This window comes from Vipera ursinii (genome assembly GCF_947247035.1).
Source record: "Vipera ursinii genome assembly, chromosome: 4".
NCBI classification, from domain to species: domain Eukaryota; kingdom Metazoa; phylum Chordata; class Lepidosauria; order Squamata; family Viperidae; genus Vipera; species Vipera ursinii.
In genome coordinates, this window is record NC_139514.1 from 2,463,473 (window position 1) to 2,486,718 (window position 23,246).

At 48.5% G+C, this 23,246-nt stretch overlaps 2 protein-coding genes across 6 annotated transcripts; one reads left to right on the top strand and one right to left on the bottom strand.

Moving 5' to 3' along the window:
• Positions 1-39: 39 nt before the first annotated feature.
• Positions 40-1,910, top strand: COA4 (cytochrome c oxidase assembly factor 4 homolog). Of its 3 annotated transcripts, none has more exons than XM_083361574.1 (2): positions 40-59; positions 1,357-1,910. In XM_083361574.1, the coding sequence occupies exon 2, from the start codon at positions 1,367-1,369 to the stop codon at positions 1,631-1,633; it is 267 nt and encodes an 88-aa protein (XP_083217700.1). In that variant the 5' UTR covers positions 40-59; positions 1,357-1,366; the 3' UTR covers positions 1,634-1,910. The 3 variants fall into 3 exon arrangements, with proteins under 3 accessions (XP_083217700.1, XP_083217699.1, XP_083217698.1); XM_083361573.1 differs by lacking the exon at positions 40-59 and adding an exon at positions 64-152; XM_083361572.1 differs by lacking the exon at positions 40-59 and adding an exon at positions 74-188.
• Positions 1,911-6,675: 4,765 nt separating this feature from the next.
• On the bottom strand, positions 6,676-20,908 carry MRPL48 (mitochondrial ribosomal protein L48). 3 transcript variants are annotated; one of them, XM_083362187.1, is made up of 8 exons: positions 20,717-20,908; positions 16,348-16,400; positions 15,185-15,228; positions 13,186-13,271; positions 11,978-12,150; positions 10,927-11,029; positions 8,961-9,050; positions 6,676-7,000 (listed from the first exon to the last, which is right to left on the bottom strand). In XM_083362187.1, exons 1-8 carry the CDS (start codon positions 20,735-20,737, stop codon positions 6,926-6,928), a joined length of 645 nt encoding a protein of 214 aa, XP_083218313.1. In that variant the 5' UTR covers positions 20,738-20,908; the 3' UTR covers positions 6,676-6,925. The 3 variants fall into 3 exon arrangements, with proteins under 3 accessions (XP_083218313.1, XP_083218315.1, XP_083218314.1); XM_083362189.1 differs by lacking the exon at positions 8,961-9,050; XM_083362188.1 differs by lacking the exon at positions 16,348-16,400 and having other exon boundaries at positions 20,717-20,865.
• Between the last annotated feature and the right edge of the window lie 2,338 nt (positions 20,909-23,246).

Consider the following 23,246-nt stretch of genomic DNA (forward strand, 5'->3'; position numbering starts at 1 on the left):
CGCCCACCACGGAAGCCGCTGGGCGGAGACGGAGGCGGCGGTTGGAGGCGCTCGCGGAGGTGGGCGGGGCTACGGGGGTGTTTAGGGCGGGGGGAAACGACCCGGCGTGGCCTACTTGGCACGGCTGGTGGTGGTCGCTCCTATCCTGCGAGGTAGGCTTCCTTCTCGACGTTTTCTTTGCCGAAGAGGTAAAAATTGAGTAGTTTGGGGATCTAAGGCAGAAACGGGCAACTCGGGCCCCTTTGGGACCGGTGGACTTCAACTCCCAGCATTCCTTGCTTCCTCCATTGACTTTGCTTGTGGGAAGCCGTGCCGGCTGAGGGATTCTGGGAGTTGTAGTACACAGGTCGCCAAGGGGGGCATAGATGCTGGCTCAGGGATTCTGGGAGTTGTTGTGCACAGCTGATAAAGGGGATATGGTTGCTGGTTCAGGAATTCTGGGAGTTGTAGTCCACAGGTCGCAATGGGGCCATAGCTCAGGAATTCTGGGAGTCGCAGTCCACAGCCGATAAAGGGGCCATAGTTGCTGGCTCAGGATTTCTGGGCCTTGTAGTCCACAGCTGTTAAAGGGGCCATAGTTGCTGGTTCGGGAATTCTGGGAGTTGTAGTCCACAGCTCGCAATGGGGCCATAGCTCAGGAATTCTGGGAGTCGCAGGCCACAGCTGATAAAGGGACCATAGTTGCTGGCTCAGGAATTCTGGGCCTTGTAGTCCACAGCTGTTAAAGGGGCCATAGTTGCTGGTTCGGGAATTCTGGGAGTTGTAGTCCACAGGTTGCAATGGGGCCATAGCTCAGGAATTCTGGGAGTCGCAGGCCACAGCTGATAAAGGGGCCATAGTTGCTGGCTCAGGAATTCTGGGCCTTGTAGTCCACAGCTGTTAAAGGGGCCATAGTTGCTGGTTTGGGAATTCTGGGAGTTGTAGTTCACAGGTCGCAATGGGGCCATAGCTCAGGAATTCTGGGAGTCACAGTCCACAGCCGATAAAGGGGCCATAGTTGCTGGCTCAGGAATTCTGGGCCTTGTAGTCCACAGCTGATAAAGGGACCATAGTTGCTGGCTCAGGAATTCTGGGAGTTGAAGTCCTCAGCTGGTAAATTGTTGTAAGCCGAGGACTGCCTGTATAAGTCTAAGTACTATTGCTATTCTCTTTCTACTGCCGTTGTAACTTTGAACGGTCACTGGATGAACGAGGACTTCCTGTAATTGAATTAAAAGTTAACTTTAAAAAGTGGAAGAACGGCTGGGTCAGGGGGTTATAACCTCGCTTGGTTTGAGTAGCTTCACCCTCGTGTAGCTACAACAAGGATTTTTTTTTTAAAGCAATGGGTGGTGGTGGGTGGTCTCCTTTCCCCAGATCTGCCGGGATGTCCGGCCACAGCTGGAACCAGAAGACGAAAGCAAGGGAGGAGGAGGAGGAGGAGGAGGAAGAGGCAGACCCTTTGGACCAAATGATCCAGCGCACCGGTTGCGCCGCTTTCCACTACTCCGTGATGGAGTGCATGGCGGAACACCAGGACTGGCGCAAGTGCCAGGAGCCGGTGCAGCGTTTCCGGACCTGCATGGCGGAACATCAGAAGCAGCGGGCGGAAGAGTTGAGGAAGAGGCAGGAGTTGCACCAGGCCGCCAGCTGACCGAAGGGAAGTCCTGCTAGACTCCCAAGGCTGCAAAACCACCCGGGCCTGGCAGGGCTGGCGCTGGACGAAGCCGTCGCGGATTTGGAAATTTGGAAAGAGCTCTTTTTTTTTCTTTTTTCTTTTTCAATGTTTTATTGATTTTCTAGTTTTACATTGAAGTATTTAAAAAAGCAACGTGGCGGCTGAGTTAATCGATAATTCAATGACCTACAAGTATCTTTCGTACAAGTCTCAAACTACTACATTAAATATTTCCTCTCTTTTCCCCTTACTATTTACTGTCTCCTGTTACAATTCTTATTATATCAATTAAATAAAAATGTCATTCTTACATTTATCAATAATTTTTAGCTTATACCAGGGGTAGGCAACCTTGGCTCTTTTATGATTTGCGGACTTCAACTCCCAGAATTCCTGAGCCAGCCATGCTGAGGGGAAAGGGAGAGGTTTCCAAGCTGAACCATGCTGGTTCAGGAATTCTGGGAGTTGAAGTCCGCAAGTCATGAAGGGGCCTTTTTTTTCCCCATGCTGCCTCAGGAATTCTGGGAGTTGAAGTCCACGAGTCATAAAGGGGCCATAGTTCTCCCATGCTAGCTCAGGAATTCTGGGAGTTGGAGGTCTGCGAGTCATGAAGGGGCCATAGTTCCCTCATGCTGGCTCAGGAATTCTGGGAGTTGAAGTCCACGAGTCATTAAGGGGCCATATTTTTCCCCATGCTGGCTCAGGAATTCTGGGAGTTGAAGTCCACAAGTCATAAAGGGGCCATAGTTCTCCCATGCTAGCTCAGGAATTCTGGGAGTTGGAGGTCTGTGAGTCATGAAGGGGCCATAGTTCCCTCATGCTGGCTCAGGAATTCTGGGAGTTGACGTCCACAAGTCATGAAGGGGCCATAATTACCTCATGCTGGCTCAGGAATTCTGGGATTTGAAGTCCGTGAGTCATGAAGGGGCCATAATTTCCCCCATGCTGGCTCAGGAATTCTGGGAGTTGAAGTCCACGAGTCATAAAAGAGCCAAGGTGTCCTACCCCTGGCTTGTACATATCCTGATTTTAATATTCAGTCTTTATAGATAGACAATCAATGTCCTAATTAGTTTTTCCCAATTTTTAGTTTCCTGTTAATATTTAAAGAGCTCATATTTTTTTGTAGGCATAGTTGTCTAAGCTGCCAGACTTGTTAATACAAAAACGGCACGGAATTCTTTTATTTATTTATTATTGCTTTCAATAGGAAAAATGTGAAGTTTCCTGCCAGAATAAATGGAGTACTCTTTCTCCTCCTCCTCCCTCCCCCCGACTTCATCGTTTATCATTTGAGGTATTGGCAGTGTTTTCCCAATCTGGGCAGTTCCTAGGATTTCATCGCTGAGAATTTTGGGAGTTGATCTAGAAATTGCCCAGTAAAGGAAAATATTTATAGCTCAGGGTTGAAATGAGTGGTCTTGGTTGCTCTCGGATGGCTGTTTTCTTGCAGACATTGCATTACCAGAACTAGGTGACTGATGGCGTTACCTACTTGGGTAGTGAAACGTGTGCAAGGAAACAACCCAGCTCAGAGGGCACCAAGGATCTCTCAGAAATTGTCCAGATTGAGAAAAACCAGCACGAAGGGAATGTTTTTTTCCAGTCTGTTACCCTCCAGAAGAGTACGATTTCTTAATAATTATGGTGGGATACGAGGGAGGAAGGAAGGAAGGAAGGAAGGAAGGAAGGAAGGAAGGAAGGAAGGAAGGAAGGAAGGAAGGAAGGAAGGAAGGAAGGAGAATGGGAGGGAAGTGTCAGTAATTGTGCAGAGGTCTCCTTGAGCTGACAAGAAGTTGCACAGACAATGAAGGGTACTGAGAGCAGTAAGAGTCACACAGTAACCACAAGAGACATTGAGTTGTGATAAACAGAAAAATATTTTACTTTGTGGCTGAAAAAACAAAGCATGGTCAAAAGTAAACAGTCGAGGTCATACACAATAGTAACAGTCCAAGTAGTAATCCAAATGCAGTCTTCTTACCGGTCCAGAGGTCAAAAACACAGTTGTTTAGGTTTAACACAGTAGTAAACCAACAATAGCAGTATCAGAGTAACTAACAGTGAAAAACAGTGAGAGCAGAGAGAGAGAAGCTACGTTCCTAGCTCCCTCTTGTGGCCATCCAAAAACCTACACACCCATTGGCCAATTAGCACCTTAAAGTTACAACATCATGATTTATATATTTCCAACCCAACTAGATAGGCTATCACCATATGCCTAACAGGAAGGAGAATGGGAGGAAGGGAAGTGAGAATGGGAGGGAGGGAAGGAAGGAGAATGAGACGAAGGAACGGAGGAAAAATGGATGGAAGGAAGGGGAAAAAAAGTAGGGAGGAGGAAGGAAGGTGGCTTAGGCTAGTTGAGAGTTCATTTAACACAGTATGTTAAGCCAAATAGTCATGACTTCGTTTGGTTTCTGGTGTTCTATTTATTCCTGGCTACAGTATGGTTGAGCAGAATGTGTGCACTCCATGTGCGGCTGGATTCACACAACGTGCTAAGTCCCAAATCAAACCAACCATAGTTATTTAGCCCGGTGAGTGCACTGTGTCACTTATCAGTTCAGCAACAGCTACAGGAGCCGAGGCTGATGTGCAAACTCGACCTGCAAATTTTAGTTCAGAGTTCCCTGATGGTGAGATTGGGGGGGGGGCGGGGAAGGGCATATAAACTTGAGAAATAAATAAAGCCGCATCTGGTGGAAGGAAGCCAGATTATTATTATTATTATTATTTTAATCCCATTTACCGGTATATCCTGCCCTTCTCCGAAGACTCAGAGCTGCTTACACTCTTAAGCACAAATCAAGGTGCTTAGCAATAGCCTTCATTCTATGTATATGCCTGCTTATTAGGGCTTTCACACACACCCCAAGTGGCATTATTACAAAGTCAGCTTAATTGCCCCCAACAATCTGGGTCCTCATTTTACCTACCTGGGAAGGATGGAAGGCTGAGTCAACCTTGAGCCTGGTGGGACTCGAACCTGCACTAATTGCAGGCAGCTGGTGTTACTCAAGGAGGCATTAGCCCACTGCTCCACCAAGGCTCCTATAAGGATTAGGATTGCCTTGAAAATTTTCTCCTTCGCCTCTCTGCAGGCAGACCAATCGGCTAGTTCTCAACGTGCCTTTTTCAGCCTTGGAAGTTTTACATCATAAAGCTCGCTGCTATTAAAATGTTGGCGATACAAGTTCACAGGAAGAGCAGTGTTCCTCAAATGTGGCAACTTTTTAAGATGTGTGGGACGTCAACTTCCAGAGTTCTGGAAGTTGACTGGCTGGGCAATTCGGGGAGCTGAAGCCCATACGTACATCTTAGAAGTTACCAAGTTTGAGAAATACTATATAGTAAAAGGGAAAAACTGCTGAAAAGCTGTGTTACTGGAATTTTGAAGTCCAGAACTCACTGCTGTTTTGTATTAAGGTGGTGCTGCTTCTTGGGGTGAAAAAAACAAGGGCCAAGCATTGATCTTTTCCACTTTTTTGGGGGGGCGGCCACAGGAATTTAACAGAATAATAGATTTGGAGGCGACCTTGGAGGTCATCTAGTCCAACCCCCCTGCTCAGGCAGGAAACCCTATACCAATTCAGACAAATGGCTGTCCAGTCTCTTCTTAAAAACCTCGTGTTGGAGCCTTCACAACTTCTGGAGGCCGGTTGTTCCCCTGGTTAATTGTTTTAACTGTCAGGAAGTTTCTCCTTATTTCCAGGTTGCTTCTCTCGATGAGTTTCCATCCGTTGCTTCTTGTCCTGCCTTCTGGTACTTTGGAGAGTAGGCGGACCCCCCAACTCTTCTTTGGGGCAGCCCCTGAGATATTGGAAGGCTGCTATCATGACACCCCTCGTCCTTCTCTTCATTAAACTGGACATCCCCAATTCCAGCAGCCAGTCCCCTGATCATCTTTGTTGCTCTCCTCTGCACTCTTTCTAGAGTCTCAACATCTTTTTTACATCGTGGTGACCAAAACTGGACGCTGTATTCCAGGTGTGGCCTTACCAAGGCCTTGTAAAGTGGTATTAACCCTTCATGTGATCTTGATTCTATCCCTCTGTTAATGCAGCCTAGCACTGTGTTGGCTTTTTTGGCAGCTGCAGCACAAGGCTGGCTCATATTGAAGTGATTGTCTACTAAGACTCCGAGATCCCTCTCACAGTTACTACTATTGAGAGAGCCAAGCATGTTTATGCTTTTTCTCAACCTCCCACCCTGCAGTTTCTGTCATTCCTGCGTTATTTTTGTCTTTTTTTTTCTCGTCAAAATAGAGGCAAAACCTCGACACATACTTTTTCCCAGTTGTAAAGAGGCTTTGGGGAAGCATCTGGCAAGTAAGAAGCCAGCGGTGCCTCTTGTAAATTCAGACTAAGCGCTTCACTTCGCGGAACCTCTGAGGTGGGCTTACCCAGTAAGGATCTGGACCTTTTGTAGAACAAAAGACAGGGGAGGGGCAACTATCACCCCTTTACAACCAGGGGACTTCAACTCCCAAAATTCCTGGGCCAACATGGCTGGCCCAGGAATCCTGGCAGTTGAAGTCCAGCGGTTACTGGCTGGGCAAGAGAATTTTGCAGATCACCATCTTGCTTCAGGATTGCACAGAAATGGAGCTGTGCGCGCCAACGCACAGGCTTGCCGGCTGCTTGCACGCAAACATACCCTCTCCTCCTGCCCCCCCCATCGGTCCACAAAGCCGGAAACGTTGGGGAACTTTGCTTTACAGCCCTCTCTCTAAGAGTCAGCCTCTTGCCCCCAACAAGCTGGCTCCTCATTTTACCGACCTCGGAAAAACGGGACGGCTGAGTCGGCCTAGACAACCTACGACGACAGAACTACTGGCAGTCGGCAGAATTAGCCTGCAATACTGCGTTACAACCACTGCGCCACCCTGGCGCTAATTAACGCTTATCATTCCAGGTGCCTTTTGAACGCCTCGCGGTGTCACCTGGGTTTCCGGCCTAAGTGTAAAGATTAGAGTCGGTTTGAAGATCGCGAGTTCAAGAACGAGTTCATTTGACTTCCGCTGCACAACCTGTTTAATGTTCCCACTTACACAGAAGCTATGTTGCATGGCTGTTTCTCAGCCGTGGCAATTTGAAGATGGGCGGACTCCCAACTCCCAGAATTGGCTGGCTGGGGAATTTTGGGACTTGAAGTCCACCCGTGCTGGCTGGGGAATTCTGGGAGCTGAAGTCCACCCCTGCTGTCTGAGGAACTCCGGAAGGATGGCTTCGACGGATGAAAAACATGATCGGCTGTTGGGCCGCCTCACTGCAGTTTGGCCCGAAGCTCATCCAGCTCGGGGCGAATCTTCAATCGAATCCTGAAGTCTTCCTCCGTGTGCTGAAAGGAAGAAACAAACCAAACATTAGGATCTCAGATAATGCACCATTGTTGTTAGCTGCGAAGTCGTGTATGACCCATTGCGACCCCATGGACAACGTTCCTCCAGGCCAGGGGTCTTCAAACTCGGCCCTTTTATGACTCATGGACTTCAACTCCCAGAATTCCTCAGCCAGCATGCCTGGCTGAGAAATTCTGGGAGTTGAAGTCCATGAGTCATAAAAGGGCCGAGTTTGAAGACCTCTGCTCCAGGCCTTCCTGTCCTCTACCATCTTCTGGAGTCCATTTAAGCTCACGCCTCCTGCTTCAGTGACTCCATCCAGCCACCTCCTTCTCTGTCGTCCCCTTCCTCTCTTGCCCTCAATCTTTCCCAGCATGAGGCTCTTCTCCAGTGAGTCCTTCCTTCTCATTAGGTGGCCAAAGTATTTGAGTTTCAGCTTCAGGATCTGGCCTTCTAAAGAGCAGTCAGGGTTGGTCTCCTCTAGGACTGACCGGTTTGATCGCCTCGCAGTCCAAGGGACTCGCAGGAGTCTTCTCCAGCACCACAGTTCAAAGGCCTCCATTCTTTGGCACTATTAGGGTGGCTTAAGAAAGTTGCAAAGTCTTTGTACCTGCCAAGGTTTAGATCACCTGAACCAGCGGTCCCCTAACCTTTACGGGCTGGCTGAGGGGAAGAGGGGGAAATTGGGCAACGCAAGCGACGGGCCGGCTCAAACGGAGGTGCATGGACGTGTGCAGCCCCTGCACGAGTGGCGCATAGGCGCACGGCTCAACTTGCAAAAACGGGTCGGTGCACACACGAGTGCCTGCCAGCCTGCCACTCAGGCGAGTTGAGCTGCGCACGCACGCACACACACTCCGGCCAGCCACTTGCGTGATCCAATTCTGAATAGGCCACGGCCCGGTAGTGGGGGAACTCCTGATCTAAGCCATATAAAATTTATCAAGATACTGAGGCTGGATTTGTGCATTAAACTTGGCTAAAAAAAATTGAACACTCTTACAAATCTAGCTTTTGACTTGGCTTATGCCAGGGTGGATCGGAACGTGGTGGCCCAGAGAATTCTAGGGTTGCTTGGGAAATTGATGTCTCTTTATACAGCCAGTTTTATATCGAGCTTTTCAAGCAGTGATGATGAAGCCTAGTCAGATAATGAAATGTCTGCAAGAAAACAACCCGGCTCTAAGGACCCCACTGTGTCTCCTCCTCCTCCTCCTCTCCACAAACCCCCCCTCCCTTCTAGCACTGATGATGTTACCTAGTTGGGTCATGAAACGTCTGCAAGAAAACCACCCAGCTCAGAGAGTACCAAGGACCCCCACAATCAATCCTTCCTTCCCTTCCTTCCTTCCTCCCTCCCTCCTAGCACTGATGATGTTACCTAGCTGGGTTATGAAACGTCTGCAAGAAAAGCACCAAATTCAGAAACACCAAGGACCCCACAGCACCCCCTCTTCCCCCCTCCTCTCCAATAAACCTCACTTCCTCCTAGTGTTGATGATGTTATCTAGTTGGGCCATGAAACGTCTGCAAGAAAACCACCCAGCTCAGAGAGCACCAAGGACCCTACAGATGTCCTCTATCACCAATCTTCCTCTTCCTCCTCCCTTCTAGCACTGAGGATGTTCCCTAGTTGAGTCATGAAACATCTGCAAGAAAACCGCCACGCTCAGAGAGCACTAAGGACCCCCACAATCAATCAATCAATCAATCAATCAATCAATCAATCAATCCTTCCTTCCTTCCTTCCTTCTAGCACTGATGATGTTCCCTAGTTGGGTCATGAAACGTCTGCAACAATACCACCAAGCTCAGAGAGCACCAAGGACCCTACAATTCTCCTCCTCTTCCTCCTTCTCTTCCTCCTCCTCCGTGTTTCAAAGTGTTTGAGGTTAAATTTATTGATGTTTTCAATTATTTCATTCTCAATTTTAAATGTTTCCGTAAGCATCCACGTACCTCTTTCACTAAGAGATGGACTCCTTCGGGCAGGTTATTCTGAATAATTTCCAAGAAAATAGGACTAAACGTGGCAGCCAACTGTTTAATCTGGAGGAACGGAGAAGAATCGTGTTTCCAGGGGAAAAGAGAAAACCAATTTGCAGCGTTGGACATATTATTGCGACCGATTGATTTGTCTGTTTTTGCTTTTCAATGCCAGCTAATTTACAGGAGACTTCCCACACTTTTTTGTTTCAGAAGATAACCAGTTCAAAAATCAGCTTCCTGGATGAGAAGCGAAACGTCGTCAAAGAAAAAAAACCAGAAAGTCCAGTTGCCTCCCCAAAATGCACCTATACTCCTTGCAGAAAAACTGGTCATTTGCATCCTTTTAGAGTCTCGTTGAGGCCACCTGGAGGTTTGTCTGTGTCCTCAGGGTCACCTGAGTGGTGCAGACGGGTGTGGAGCCTTTTCTTTGAAGACGTTTCGCTTCTCATCCAAGAAGCTTCCTCAGCTCTGACTGGATGGTGGGGAGTGGCAGGATTTATGCTCCTTGCAGGTCATTTGCATCCTTTTAGAGAGTCGTTGAGGCCACTTGGAGGTTTATCTGTGTCCTCAGAGTCGCCTGGGTGGTGGAAATGGGTGTGGAGCCTTCTTGGAACTGCAGAAAGGACTGTCTGGAGATGGATGGTGTCGTTTATATTTATATTCCTTGCAGACAGCTGGTCATTTGCCTTCTTTTAGAGAGTTGTTGAGGCCACCTGGAGGTTTGTCTGTGTCCTCAGGGTCACCTGAGTGCTGCACACGGGTGTGGAGCCTTTTCTTTGAAGACGTTTTGCTTCTCATCTAAGAAGCTTCTTCAGCTCCGACTGGATGGTGGGGAGTGGCAGGATTTATGCTCCTTGTAGAGAGCTGGTCATTTGCATCCTTTTAGAGAGTCGTTGAGGCCACTTGGAGATTTATCTGTGTCCTCAAGGCCACCCGAGTAGTGCAAAAGGGTGTGGATCCTTTTTGGAATTGTTGAAAGGATTGTGTTGTAGAATGGAGATGGATGGTGTCATTTATATATATATTCCTTGCAAAGAGCTGGTCATTTGCCTTCTTTTAGAGTCATTGAGGCCACCTGGAGGTTTGTCTGTGTCCTCAGGGCCACCTGAGTGGTGCAAATGGGTGTGGAGCCTTCTTGGAATTGCGGAAAGGATTGTGTTGTAGACTGGAGGTAGATAGATCACCCATTTGCACCACTCAGGTGACCCTGAGCACACAGACAAACCTCCAAGTGGCCTCAACGACTCTCTAAAAGGATACAAATGACCAGCTGTCTGTGAGGAGTATAAATCCTTCCATCCTTCACCATCCAGTCAGAGCTGAAGAAGCTTCTGGAATGAGAAGCGAAACATCTTCAAAGAAAAACAAGAAAAATCCAATTCCCTCCTGAAAAAAAGCACCTTTGGGACAATTGGGTCACAAGTAGCTTTTGTGGGGGGGCATCGGCCAACATTTTGAATGATCGGTAATCAACCAGTCATTAAGCGAGGACCAGCTGTGGCTCTAACTGAGGGAGGGGGATGTCCGTGGTTTTGGAGGACAAGCTGAGCTTTTCAAGGAACATTCAACGATCTCGCTTTGCGGTCATTCAGGAGGTTTCAAGGAAGAAGCTGGAGGACCGTTGACCGCCATTATACTACAGGAAGTCCTCGACTTACAACACTTCATTTAGTGGCCATTCGAATTTACAGCAAGGCTGAAAACAGAAACTTTTGACCATTTTTTTTAACCACTGCAGCATCCCCACGGTCAGTCGATCAAAATTCAGATGCTGGGCAACTGGCTCGTATTTATGACGGTTGCAGCATCCCGGGGTCACGCGACCCCCTAACAAGCCAGACTCACTTAACAACTATCTCGCTTAGCGGCATAAATCTGGGGCGTTAACTTGAGGACCGACCGTAGTTTGGAAAACAAAATCAGGAAGGCAACTTACCTGGACGACACGCTGGTGGCTTGTAAGGACGGCGTCCACGCGCAGTTTGTTGTCGTGTTCCCCGGCCAACACCAGCTCCATAGTCTTCGTGGGCATGGCATAGCTGGGGAGAAGCAGAGGGAGACACAGGGGGGAGGGAGGGAATTACAGGTAGTCCTCAACTTACGACCACTGTCATCAAAATTTCCCTTGCTAAGTGACAGTCATATACACCAGTGGCATTTTAGCCCGTTTATTTCTTAGGTTCGTCTCCTACTTTCCTAGAACAGGAGTTCCAACGTACAGGGGGTCCTTGGCTTACGACCGAAACCGCGCCCCAATTTTCTGCCGAGTCAGCTGTTCGGCGAGTTTTGTCCCATTTTGCGACCTTTCTCGTCCACCGCTGTTAAACGAATCCCTGCAGTTGTTTTAAGTTGTTAAGTAAATCTGGCTCCCCCGATTGACTTTGCTTGTCAGAAGGTCACAAAAGGGGGATCACGAGACACACACACACACCCACACCCTGGGGACGCTGCGTCCATCCTAAATGTGATCCAGTTGTCAAGCCTCTGACTTTGGATCACGTGACCTCGGGGGAAATCACGTAAATGTGAAAAAGTGTGTGTGTGTGTTTTGCATTCTTGCCTGGTGGATTGAAGTTTGTTATTTGTTTGAGCAAGCCTTCGCTGGTTTATGGGCTATTGACCAATTCGTTTGTGGATTAATCTTGGCTTGCTCGTGGCTGACCTTACGGGGACAGTTCTTAGTATTGGTAAAGGGAATGGCTGGGGGACATTAATAAACTCACTAAACTAGGGGTCCCCGACCCCCGGGCCGTGGACTAGAATGCCAGTAACCAGTCCCCACAAACAAGCAAAGCCCCATCCGCGAGATGCAGGCAGCACCCAAAATCACGCACCCTCCGATCCGTGGAAAAACCTCTCTCCACGGAACCAGTGGTCCCTGGTGCCCCCAAAGGTTGGGGGCCTCTGCACTAAACCACAGTTATGTGTGTGCGAGTGAGTGAGTGAGTGAGTGGGCAGCACAGTTTTTCACATCCGGAGCCTCTTACGTTTCGACCACACTGATAGACAACTTGTTGCAAAGCCGATGCACATAGCAAGCATAGTGCTCAACCAGACAGACGTCGTAGCCCGTCATCACGATGTTCAGGGTCCCGTATTCGTGTTCTGTGCCAGGGTCAATTTCCTTCATTTCGACATGATTCTTCCTTTTTTTAGGATCCTGGGGAAAAGGCAGCAGGGTTTGTTAACATTTATACAGGTAGACTTAACGAGTAGTCCATTTCGCGACTCTTCAAAGTTACAACGTCTCTGAAAACGATGACTTAGGACCGTTTCCCGCACTTATGACCATTGCAGAATCCTCACATGATCAAAATGCTCGGCAACTGACTCGTATTTATGACGGTTGCAGTGTCCTGGGATCGTGCGATCTCCTTTTGCAACCTCCTGACAAGCAAAGTCAATGGGGGAAGCCAGATTCACTTAACAGCCGTAGCAAGAAAGGTTGTAAAAAGGCACAAAACTCACTTAACAACTTGTCTTGCTTAGCAACAGAAATTTTGGAGGTCAATTGCTGTCATAAGTCAAGGACTACCTGTGTGCCTCCATGTTCAGTTGTGATCTACTTTTTAATGGCTTGCTGAGCAATCAATAGCCTCCTTCTAATCCGGAGAGCCCTCAGGCCAGGGGTAGGCAACCTTGGCCCCTTCATGACTCGTGGACTTCAACTCCCAGAATTCCTGAGCCAGCATGGGGAAAACCTTTGCCCCCTCATGACTCGTGGACTTCAACTCTCAGAATCTCTCAGCCAGCATGGGGGAACTGTGGCCCCTTCATGACTCATGGACTTCAACTCCCAGAATTCCTGATCCAGCATGAGGGAAATATGTCTCCTTCATGACTTGTGGACTTCAACTCCCAGAATTCCTGAGCCAGCATGGGGGAACTATGGCCCCTTCATGACTTGCAGAGTTCAACTCCCAGAATTCCTGAGCCAGCATGGGGGAAACCTTGGCTCCTTCATGACTCGTGGACTTCAACTCCCAGAATTCCTGAGCTAGCATGGCTCAGCTTGGAAACCTCTCCCTTTCCCCTCAGCAAGGCTGGCTCAGGAATTCTGGGAGTTGAGGTCCACGAGTCATAAAAGAGCCAAGGTTGCCTACCCTTGCAGGCTCAGCCGATAGTCATGTCCCTCTAGGAATCTTGTCTTTAAGAAATGACAGAAACAGCAAAATTTGAGATTTGTAATGCTCACCTCTGGGGGAAGGAGGTGTCTGTAGCGGCCAATGCCGTGGGTGGGCTGAGATCTGTAGTGTCGTTGAAAATTCTGCTGTAGGATGCCTTTGAAAGAGGAAACAAAAAATACAGAAATTTTAAAGATCTAGAGCAGATCTCAGCATTTTACACACACAGATAACCTGACCGGGCCACATCCAGCCCTTTGGCTGTCCCTGTCGGGCCTGCATGAGATCAATTGGAAATTAGAGATCAAATGTAAATAATTCAGTTACTTGTCTGAAATGGTACAGGGCAGGGGTCCCCAACAAGTGGGCCGCGGCCCGGTAGAGGGCTGTGAGCTGCTGGCCACCAGGCCGTGGGACAGGCTGGCCAGTTTGTGCATATGTGTGTGCATAACCCCCCACTCGCTCTAGTGCCACGGCCGTGGGGGCGTGAAAACAGGATGCCACATTGCACAGTGCAAAAATGGGCCACCGCCGCTATGCCTTGGGGTGCAGAAACGGCCCACCACCACGCCTCGGGGCACAAAAATGGGCTGCTGCCGTCCCTTGGGGTGTAAAAACGGGCCCCCGTCATGCCTTGGGGCACAAAACGGGCCACCGCCACGCCTCAGGGTGCAAAAATGGGCCACCGCCACGCCTCAGGTTGCAAAAACGGGCCACCATGCCCCGGGGCGCAGAAATAGGCCACTGCCGCGCCACAGGGTGCAAAAATGGGACACTGTTGCGCCATGGGTCGTGAAAACGGGATGCCGCCATGCTGCGGCGCACAAAAATGGGCCGACACCACGCCTCAGGGCTCAGGAACAGGGCGCTGTGCGCAAGAACGGGGCAGGGCTAGCGAGTATCACGCAAGCGCTAGCCCCGTCCCGTTTGCGTCATGTGCATGCTTGCGGCCCTGTGCGCGTGCGCACATGCATTAAATGCTTCCCCCCCTTTCCCTCCGGTCCGCCAACCAAGAAAGGCTGGTGACCTCTGGTACAGGGTCTCCCACTTGAGCAGGGGGTTGGACTAGAAGACCTCCAAGGTCCCTTTCAGCTCTACTCTGCTTGATTGTATGCATGTATGTATGTATGTAACAGTATCCCCCATATATGTTGGAACAATTATGTAGGTGGGAAATACAGAGGTTGTAATCCAGCATGTGAAAGGGAACAGACCAGAGAAGTCTGATCCATCTGAAATTTTTATAGTGGGAAAATGACTGGCCAACTGTTTTTGCCAGAAAAGGGGAGAATATAATATCCTCTCATTTCTTTAGCTGGTGCAGAATGCAGCCGCGCGAGTAGTAATGGGAGTTTCCCGATACTCCTGTGTAACACCTCTTCTCCGTGAGCTGCATTGGCTTCCGGTTGCCCTCCGGGTGAGATTCAAGGTGCTGGTGATGACCTATAAAGCCCTAAATGGCATGGGTCCGGATTACCTTAGGGAGCACCTGCTACCAGCATCAGCTTCCCATCGTCCTGTGCGCGCCCACAGGGAGGGCCTCCTTAGGGTTCCGCCGGTCAGGGAATGCCGGCGGGTGATTCCCAGGGGGAGGGCGTTCTCTGTGGGTGCGCCCGCCCTATGGAACGAACTGCCGGTGGAGCTTCGGACTGCCCCCGACCTTCACTCGTTTCGCCGGGACCTAAAAACCTGGTTGTTTGACCTTTCTGGCCTGGACTGAGGGGTTTTAAATTAATTTTAAATTTAAATTTTAACTTTTGTTTTAATTGTGGGCTAGTATTAACTTAATTCTATTTTAGCTTTCTTTATTTTGTATTGTTTTAATTCGCCCTGTGAACCGCCCTGAGTCCTTCGGGAATAGGGCGGTATATAAAAATCAAATAAATAAATAAATAAATAAATAAATAAATAAATAAATAAATAAATAAATAAATTTGCTGCCCATCTCATAAGAAACAACTCTGGGCAGCAAACTCATCATATCACTCCACAGCCCCAAAGTTGGTTCTCTTTCCCAGGTTATGACAAATTGTTTTTTTTTTAAAAAAAAACACAACAATATCGTCTTACCTACAGAACAGATTGGATTCCTTCCGGATGATTTTAATGAAAGGCTAAAAACAAGCAAAACAGGGAGATACAATCATTATTAAACTTGGGAAGTACTTCCACAGGACAATAACTTTTCACGGCCTCCTCGAGGTTCTCTAATGAAAATGTAATTAGAACGCAAAGCTCCCATCCCGATGGGCAGTTTGCAAATCTCTAGGAAGAGTGCATGGTCATATAGCCGAAGAGAACAATCCTGCATTAATTTATTTCTCCTACCCAAATGTGTCTTTTTACACCGTTTCCCTCCATTTTACAATGTTTAGAATAAGGGTCTAAGCGTCGAAATTCTTCCTGCCTTTTTTTAGTGATGTCTTCCATCAAAATTGATGGATAAAATGGGTTTTAAGATCAAGAAGATAAAATTCTTTGTTGTTAATATGACAAACATGAACTGTATGTTATTTCAAAATAATAATATTAAGGTATGGAATGAAGTTATAAGGTAAATGACCTTCGCTCATTCCGCCGGGACCTGAAGACTTGGCTCTTTGAGCTTTCTGGCCTGGACTGAGAGTATTAATTGGGGTTTTAATTGGATTTTAATTGGGGTTTTATATTTATTCAAGGTTTAAATGTAATCATTTTAACTGTTCTTAATTTTTGTAATTGTTCTATTGTTATTTTAAAAACCTTGTGAACCGCCCTGAGTCCTACGGGAGAAGGGCGGTATATAAGTCTAATAAAGATAAAGATAAAGATAAGACCCAAAACAAGATACAGATTGTTGTCCGTTAACTGGGGCCAGAATTCCCGTTGTTTAGCAAGGCAGTCTTCTATTGAGTTGTGCCCAATTTTTTATGACTTTTGCCATCGTTAAGCAGATGCTCAGCGGATCAGCCTTTGCTAAACAAATCCACTTCCCTCGTGGAGGGTCCTTGTTAGAAGCAAATCTGGGAAGATTGAAAATGGTGATCACACGACTCTGGGATGTTCCAAGCATCATGGATGCTGATTACTAAGCTCTGAAATCTTAATGAAGTGATCATGGAGATGCCGAGATGATCGTAAGCGTGAGAAGCAGTCATAGGCCACTTCTTCCCAGGCGGCTATAGCTTCAAACGGTTGTTAAACAAATGGTTGTTAGGGATTCTCTGTAATGTGCAGAGCACTGGGTACCTTACCTGAAAAAAACAGATCCTTGTTTTAAAACAGATTCCTTTCCTAGGGACAAAACCTGCAGGAAGAAAGCTAAATCGTCAGTTCCGGAAATTTTTTTTATTTTTTTATTTTAATCCCATTTATATCTCGCCCTTCTCCGAAGACTCAGGGCGGCTTACAATCTAAGAATCACAAATCAAATGTGCTTAGCAATAGCCTTCATTCTATGTATATGCCTGCTTATTATTAGGGCTTTCGCCCCCCCCCCCCCAAGCGACATTATTACAAAGTCAGCTTAATTGCCCCCAACAATCTGGGTCCTCATTTTACCTACCTCGGAAGGATGGAAGGCTGAGTCAATAAGAAATAACTTATCAAGCCCTTTTCAAAGGAGAAGGTTACCCCTTAGTGACTTTCCAAAACTGACTGTGTAAACCCGTAAAACTCTTTGCAAGAAACCGTAAGACGGCCGATGTCCTACATTTCTCTTTCTGCTTCGTATCTCTCACTTCCGGACAACTATTTCAACAGTCCAATATTTAGGGGAACCCCGAAGTCTAAATTCATCCTTGATGTTGCACTCTTGACCTAAAATTTATGATACACATTTCCTTAGTTCAGGGGTAGGCAACCTTGGCTCTTTTTTATGACTCGTGGACTTCAACTCCCAGAATTCCTGAGACTTGAAATCCACAAGTCATGAAGGGGCCATAGTTCCCCCATGCTGGCTCAGGAATTCTGGGAGTTGAAGTCGAGTCATGAAGGGGCCATAGTTTCCCCATACTGGCTCAGGAATTCTGGGAGTTGAAGTCCAGAAGTCATGAAGGGGCCATAGTTCCCCCATGCTAACTCAGGTATTCTGGGAGTTGAAGTCCGCAAGTCATGAAGGGGCCAAAGTTTCCCCCATGCTGGCTCAGGAATTCTGGGAGTTGAAGTCCACAAGTCATGAAGGGGCCATAGTTTCCCCATGCTGGCTCAGGAATTCTGGGAGTTGAAGTCCGCGAGTCATGAAGGAGCCATAGCTTCCCCCATGCGGGCTCAGGAATTCTGGGAGTTGAAGTCCACAAGTCATGAAGGGGCTATAGTTCCCCCATGCTGGCTCAGGAATTCTGGGAGTTGAAGTCCGCGAGTCGTGAAGGGGCCATAGTTCCCCCATGCTGGCTCAGGAATTCTGGGAGTTGAAGTCCGCGAGTCGTGAAGGGGCCATAGTTCCCCCATGCTGGCTCAGGAATTCTGGGAGTTGAAGTCCACGAGTCATGAAGGGGCCATAGCTTCCCCCATGCTGGCTCAGGAATTCTGGGAGTTGAAGTCCACAAGTCATGAAGGGGCTATAGTTCCCCCATGCTGGCTCAGGAATTCTGGGAGTTGAAGTCCGCGAGTCGTGAAGGGGCCATAGTTCCCCCATGCTGGCTCAGGAATTCTGGGAGTTGAAGTCCGCGAGTCGTGAAGGGGCCATAGTTCCCCCATGCTGGCTCAGGAATTCTGGGAGTTGAAGTCCACAAGTCATGAAGGGGCCATAGTTCCCCCATGCTGGCTCAGGAATTCTGGGAGTTGAAGTCCGCGAGTCGTGAAGGGGCCATAGTTCCCCCATGCTGGCTCAGGAATTCTGGGAGTTGAAGTCCACGAGTCATGAAGGGGCCATAGTTCCCCCATGCTGGCTCAGGAATTCTGGGAGTTGAAGTCGAGTCATGAAGGGGCCATAGTTTCCCCATGCTGGCTCAGGAATTCTGGGAGTTGAAGTCCGCGAGTCATGAAGGGGCCATAGCTTCCCCCATGCGGGCTCAGGAATTCTGGGAGTTGAAGTCCACAAGTCATGAAGGGGCTATAGTTCCCCCATGCTGGCTCAGGAGTTCTGGGAGTTGAAGTCCGCGAGTCATGAAGGGGCCATAGTTCCCCCATGCTGGCTCAGGAATTCTGGGAGTTGAAGTCCACAAGTCATGAAGGGGCCATAGTTCCCCCATGCTGGCTCAGGAATTCTGGGAGTTGAAGTCCGCGAGTCGTGAAGGGGCCATAGTTCCCCCATGCTGGCTCAGGAATTCTGGGAGTCTCTAAGTCATGAAGGGGCCAAAGTTTTCACGCTGGCTCAGGAATTCTGGGAGTTGAAGTCATAAAAGAGCTAAGGTTGCCTACCGCTTGCCTTAGTTCAATAAGATCTCAGCTTACAACAGTTCAAAGTTACAACGGCACTGAAAAAAGTGACTTATGACGGTTTTCAACACTCACAATCGTTGCCTCAACCCTGTGCTGACGTGATCAAAATTCAGAGGCCGGGCAACTGACATTTATGACCCCTGCTGTGCCCCAGGATACCTTTTGAGACCTTCTGACAAGCAAAATCAATGAGGAAGCTAGATTTATTTTACAACTGTGTTACTAGCTTAACTGCAGCGATTCACTTAAGAACTGTGGCAAGAAAGGTCGTAAAATGGGGCAAACTCACTTAACAATTGTTTCACTTAGCAACAACTGGGCTCAACTGTGGTCGTAATTTGAGGACTAGCTGCATGCTGCCTACGTCATTCTTTTGGGGCTCAATTGTGGTCTAAGTCAAGGATTAATTCCCAAGTGTCCTGACACTAATTTATATTTTTTTAAAAAGCGGGGGGGGAAGAGGGCCATATCAACATCTGGGATCGCGCCCCCGCTGTCTTTGAGCGGTGGCGCGCTCCGACCCTCCGGTTAGCACCCTGTTGCCCGGGGGTGAGGGTGATCAGGTCCCTGAGCTTAGGCTGGTTTATTTTAATGCCAGATCCATTGTTAACAAGGCTCCCCTCGTTCGTGACTTGATCGAGGAGGAATGCGTGGATCTGGCATGCATTACGGAAACTTGGGTGGGCTCGGAGGGAAGGGTCCCTCTGACTGAACTATGTCCCCCAGGTTTCCATGTGCTACACCGGCCGCGGGCTCAGGGCAGGAGTGGAGGGGTGGCAGTGGTTATCAGGGAGACTTTATGGCCGCGGGAGACCACCATTGTCCAGACTGGCGGGAGTGAGACCCTCCTCCTGAGATGTGGCCCTCGGGTTCAGATGGGCTTGTTGCTCACATACCTGGCGCCCAGCTGTGTGGCAACAGCCCTGCCCGAGCTGCTTGACACCCTCTCAGGGTTGGCGGTGGAGTTCCCCAGGCTTATGGTACTGGGTGACTTCAACCTGCCTTCACTGGGAGGGTCGTCTGAGCTTGCTCGGGAGTTCATGGCTTCCATGACAGCCATGGGCCTGACCCAAGTAATTCAGGGCCCGACTCATGCGGGGGGTCACACTCTCGACCTGGTGTTCCTGTCTGGACAGTGGTTGGATGATCTAGGAGGGGGTTCACCGGTCATTGTTCCCCTGTCATGGTCCGACCACTATCTCCTGCGGCTGGTCTTCCGTTATGCTACCCCCCACTGCTGGGCGGCGGAACCGAACAGGTGGTTCACCAGCGAGCTGCATTGGCTTCCAGTTGCCCAGGTGAGATTCAAGGTGCTGGTGATGACCTATAAAGCCCTAAATGGCGAGGGTCCGGGATATCTGAGGGATCACCTGCTGCCAGCATCAAGCTCCCTTCGTCCAGTGCGCTCCCACAGGGAGGGTCTCCTCAGGGTGCCGCCGGTTAAAGATTGCCGGCGGACAACACCCAGGGGTAGGGCCTTCTCAGTGGGTGCGCCTGCCCTGTGGAACCAGCTGCCTGTGGAGCTTAGGACTGCCCCCACCCTCCGTTCATTCCGCCGGGACCTGAAGACCTGGCTCTTCGAGCTCTCTGGCCCAGGCTGAGAATTTTTTAATTTTAATTTTAATCGGGTTTTTACTGTTCTCAGGGTTTTATTTAATCTTTTTTAATTTGTTTTAACGTTTGCATTGACTCTCTTTTAAATGCCCTGTAAACCACCCTGAGTCCTTCGGGAAAGGGCGGTATATAAATCTAAATAAATAAAATAAATAAAATAAAGACCTAGAAATGTATAAATAACCAACTGGAACTTATCTTCCAGGGGAACGGGGCATTTTTAGGAAGAAAATTGCTATTCTTGGGGGGCATATTTATAAACAATAAGAAAGGCGGGATACAACGTCAAAGAAAGAAACGAGTAAAGTTTACTGAATCCCAAATAAATACAAGTAGAAAGTGCAAAAGCAGAGAAATATATTTACATCCCTATTATGGGGGGAAAATAAGAGTTTGGATAAACCAAATTACCTGCAGACAGGTAATCCCCCAATTCCCCAAGCACTTGCTGGGTCCCCCCACCCTCCCTTTTCCATCCGCTCACGCTCTCCCACCTTAAGGACCCCCAGATGGCTCGGCTGGGCATGATGGGAGCTGGGATCCCACCCACTTCAAGGACAGCCGGCTGAACCAGGCAGAGGAGGATGGGGGTTCGGGACGCGGGCGCCCCCTCCCCAAGATACCTACTTTCCCCAAGGCCGCATTCATGATCCTCAGCGACGCCCCAGACCCTCCAGGCGGTAACCACGGCGACGGGGGGGGGGCTGAAATCACGAATCCGAAGAGGTCACCCTAATGCGTTCCCCCGCAGCTCCGCGGTCCGTCACTAAAACGGTCCCCCTTCCTCCCTCTCCCGCGGACTCCAAGTTCCGCGGCGAGTTTGTTCCGCGACAGGCAAGCAGGAGTGCCCTCTCCGCACTGGCTGTTTTGATTGGCTAAGAAAGGAGCATAGAGAGACAAAGAGGAAGAAGAGAAATGCACAGAAGAGCAGAGTTGGAAGGGATCTGGTAGGTCATCTAGCCCAACCCATTCTGCTGAAGCAGGAGACCCTACCTATACCAGGGGTAGGCAACTTTGGCTCTTTTATGACTCGTGGACTTCAACTCCCAGAATTCCTGAGCCAGCAAGGCTCAGTTTGGAAACTCTCCCTTTTCCCTCAGCATGGCTGGCTAAGGAATTCTGGGAGTTGAAGTCCACGAGTCGTAAAAGAGCCAAGGTTGCCTACCTCTGCCCTATACCATTTCAGACAAATGGCTGTCCAGTCTCTTCTTAAAAACTTCCAGCGTTGGAGCATTCACCCCTTCTGGAGGCAGGTGGTTCCACTGGTTAATTGTTCTAACTGTCAGAAAGTTTCTCCTTAATTCTAGGCTGTTTCTCTCCTTGGTGAGTCTCCATCTGTGGCTTCTAGTCCTGCCTTCAGGCGCTTTGGAGAATAGCTTGACTGCCTCTTCTTTGGGGCAGCCCCTGAGATACTGGAACACGGCTATCCTGTCCCCCCTTGTCCTTCTCTTCATTAAACTAGTCATCCCCAATTCCAGCAACCGTTCCCTATATGTTTTAGCTCTAGCACACCGTTTCCATATTAATGTTTAGAAATAGTAAGAAACCCTTGGTTGAAACTGGTATAAAACATAGAATAATAATAAAGAGCTGGAAGGGACCTTGGAGATCTTCTAGTCCAACCTCCTGCTCAAGTGGAAGAGTCTCTACCATTTCAAATAAGTGACTGTCCAGTATCTTCTTAGAAGCCTCAAGTAATGGAGCATCCACAACTTCTGGTTAAGCCATTCCACTGGTTAATTGTTCTGTCAGGAAATTTCTCCTTAGTTCCAGGTTGCTTCTCTCCTTGATTAGTTTCCACATGTTGTTTCTTGTCCTGCCTTCAGATGATTTGGAGAATAGGTGGACCCCCTCTTCTTTGGGGCAGCCTCTCAAATACTGGAAGACTGCTATCATGTCACTCTTGGTCCTTCTTTTCACTATACTAGCCATGCCCATTTCTTTCAACCATTCTTCATATATTTTAGCCTCCAGTCCCCTGATCATCTTTGTTGCTCTTCTCTGTGCTCTTTCTAGAGTCTCAAATTCTTTTTTATAGTGTGGTGACCAAAACTGGATGCAGTATTCTAGGTGTGGTCTTCGTAAGACTTTATAGATATTGGTATCTTATGTGATTTTCATTCAATCCCTCTGTTAATGCAGCCCAGGATTGTATTTGTTTTTTTGGCTCCGCTGCACACTGCTGACTCATATTTAATTGATTGTCCACTAGGAAAGTACAATTTAGAATTAGGGTTAGAATTGTTGATTGGCCAAGTGTTGACTGGACACCTAAGAAATTTGTCTCTGGTGCAGAAGCTCTCAATGTGCATACAAGCAACAAGTGATAAATCATGGTCATAATCATCACAAATCATAAGATACAACACTAGTGATAGTCATGGGATACTAAATAAAAGCAATCAACTTAAATCATGAGATATAACAACAAAGAGTTGTGAATTTTTATAAAGATGCCAACAAACCCACCACCTGCATTTGGGTTTGTTGGCATGTGGCTACCTGTGTTGTGCAAATGCAGGAATGGTGGCTTATATGAGGAAATGAACGTCAACCAGCACATCAAACCCTTCCCAGGTGAGAAGGAATTCTGGGAGTTGAAGTCCACGAGTCATGAAGAGGCCAAGGTTTCCACATGCTGGCTCAGGAATTCTGGGAGTTGAAGTCCACGACTCATGAAGGGGCCATATTTTTCCCCATGCTGGCTGAGGAATTTTGGGAGCTGAAGTCCATAAGTCATGAAGGGGCCAAGGTTTCCACATGCTGGCTCAGGAATTCTGGGAGTTGAAGTCCACGAGTCATGAAGGGGCCATAGTTCCCTCGTGCTGGCTCAGGAATTCTGGGAGTTGAAGTCCACGAGTCATGAAGGGGCCATAGTTCCCCCATGCTGGCTCAGGAATTCTGGGAGTTGAAGTCCACGAGTCATGAAGGGGCCATAGTTCCCTCATGCTGGCTCAGGAATTCTGGGAGTTGAAGTCCACGAGTCATGAAGGGGCCAAGGTTTCCACATGCTGGCTCAGGAATTCTGGGAGTTGAAGTCCACGACTCATGAAGGGGCCATATTTTTCCCCATGCTGGCTGAGGAATTTTGGGAGCTGAAGTCCACAAGTCATGAAGGGGCCAAGGTTTCCACATGCTGGCTCAGGAATTCTGGGAG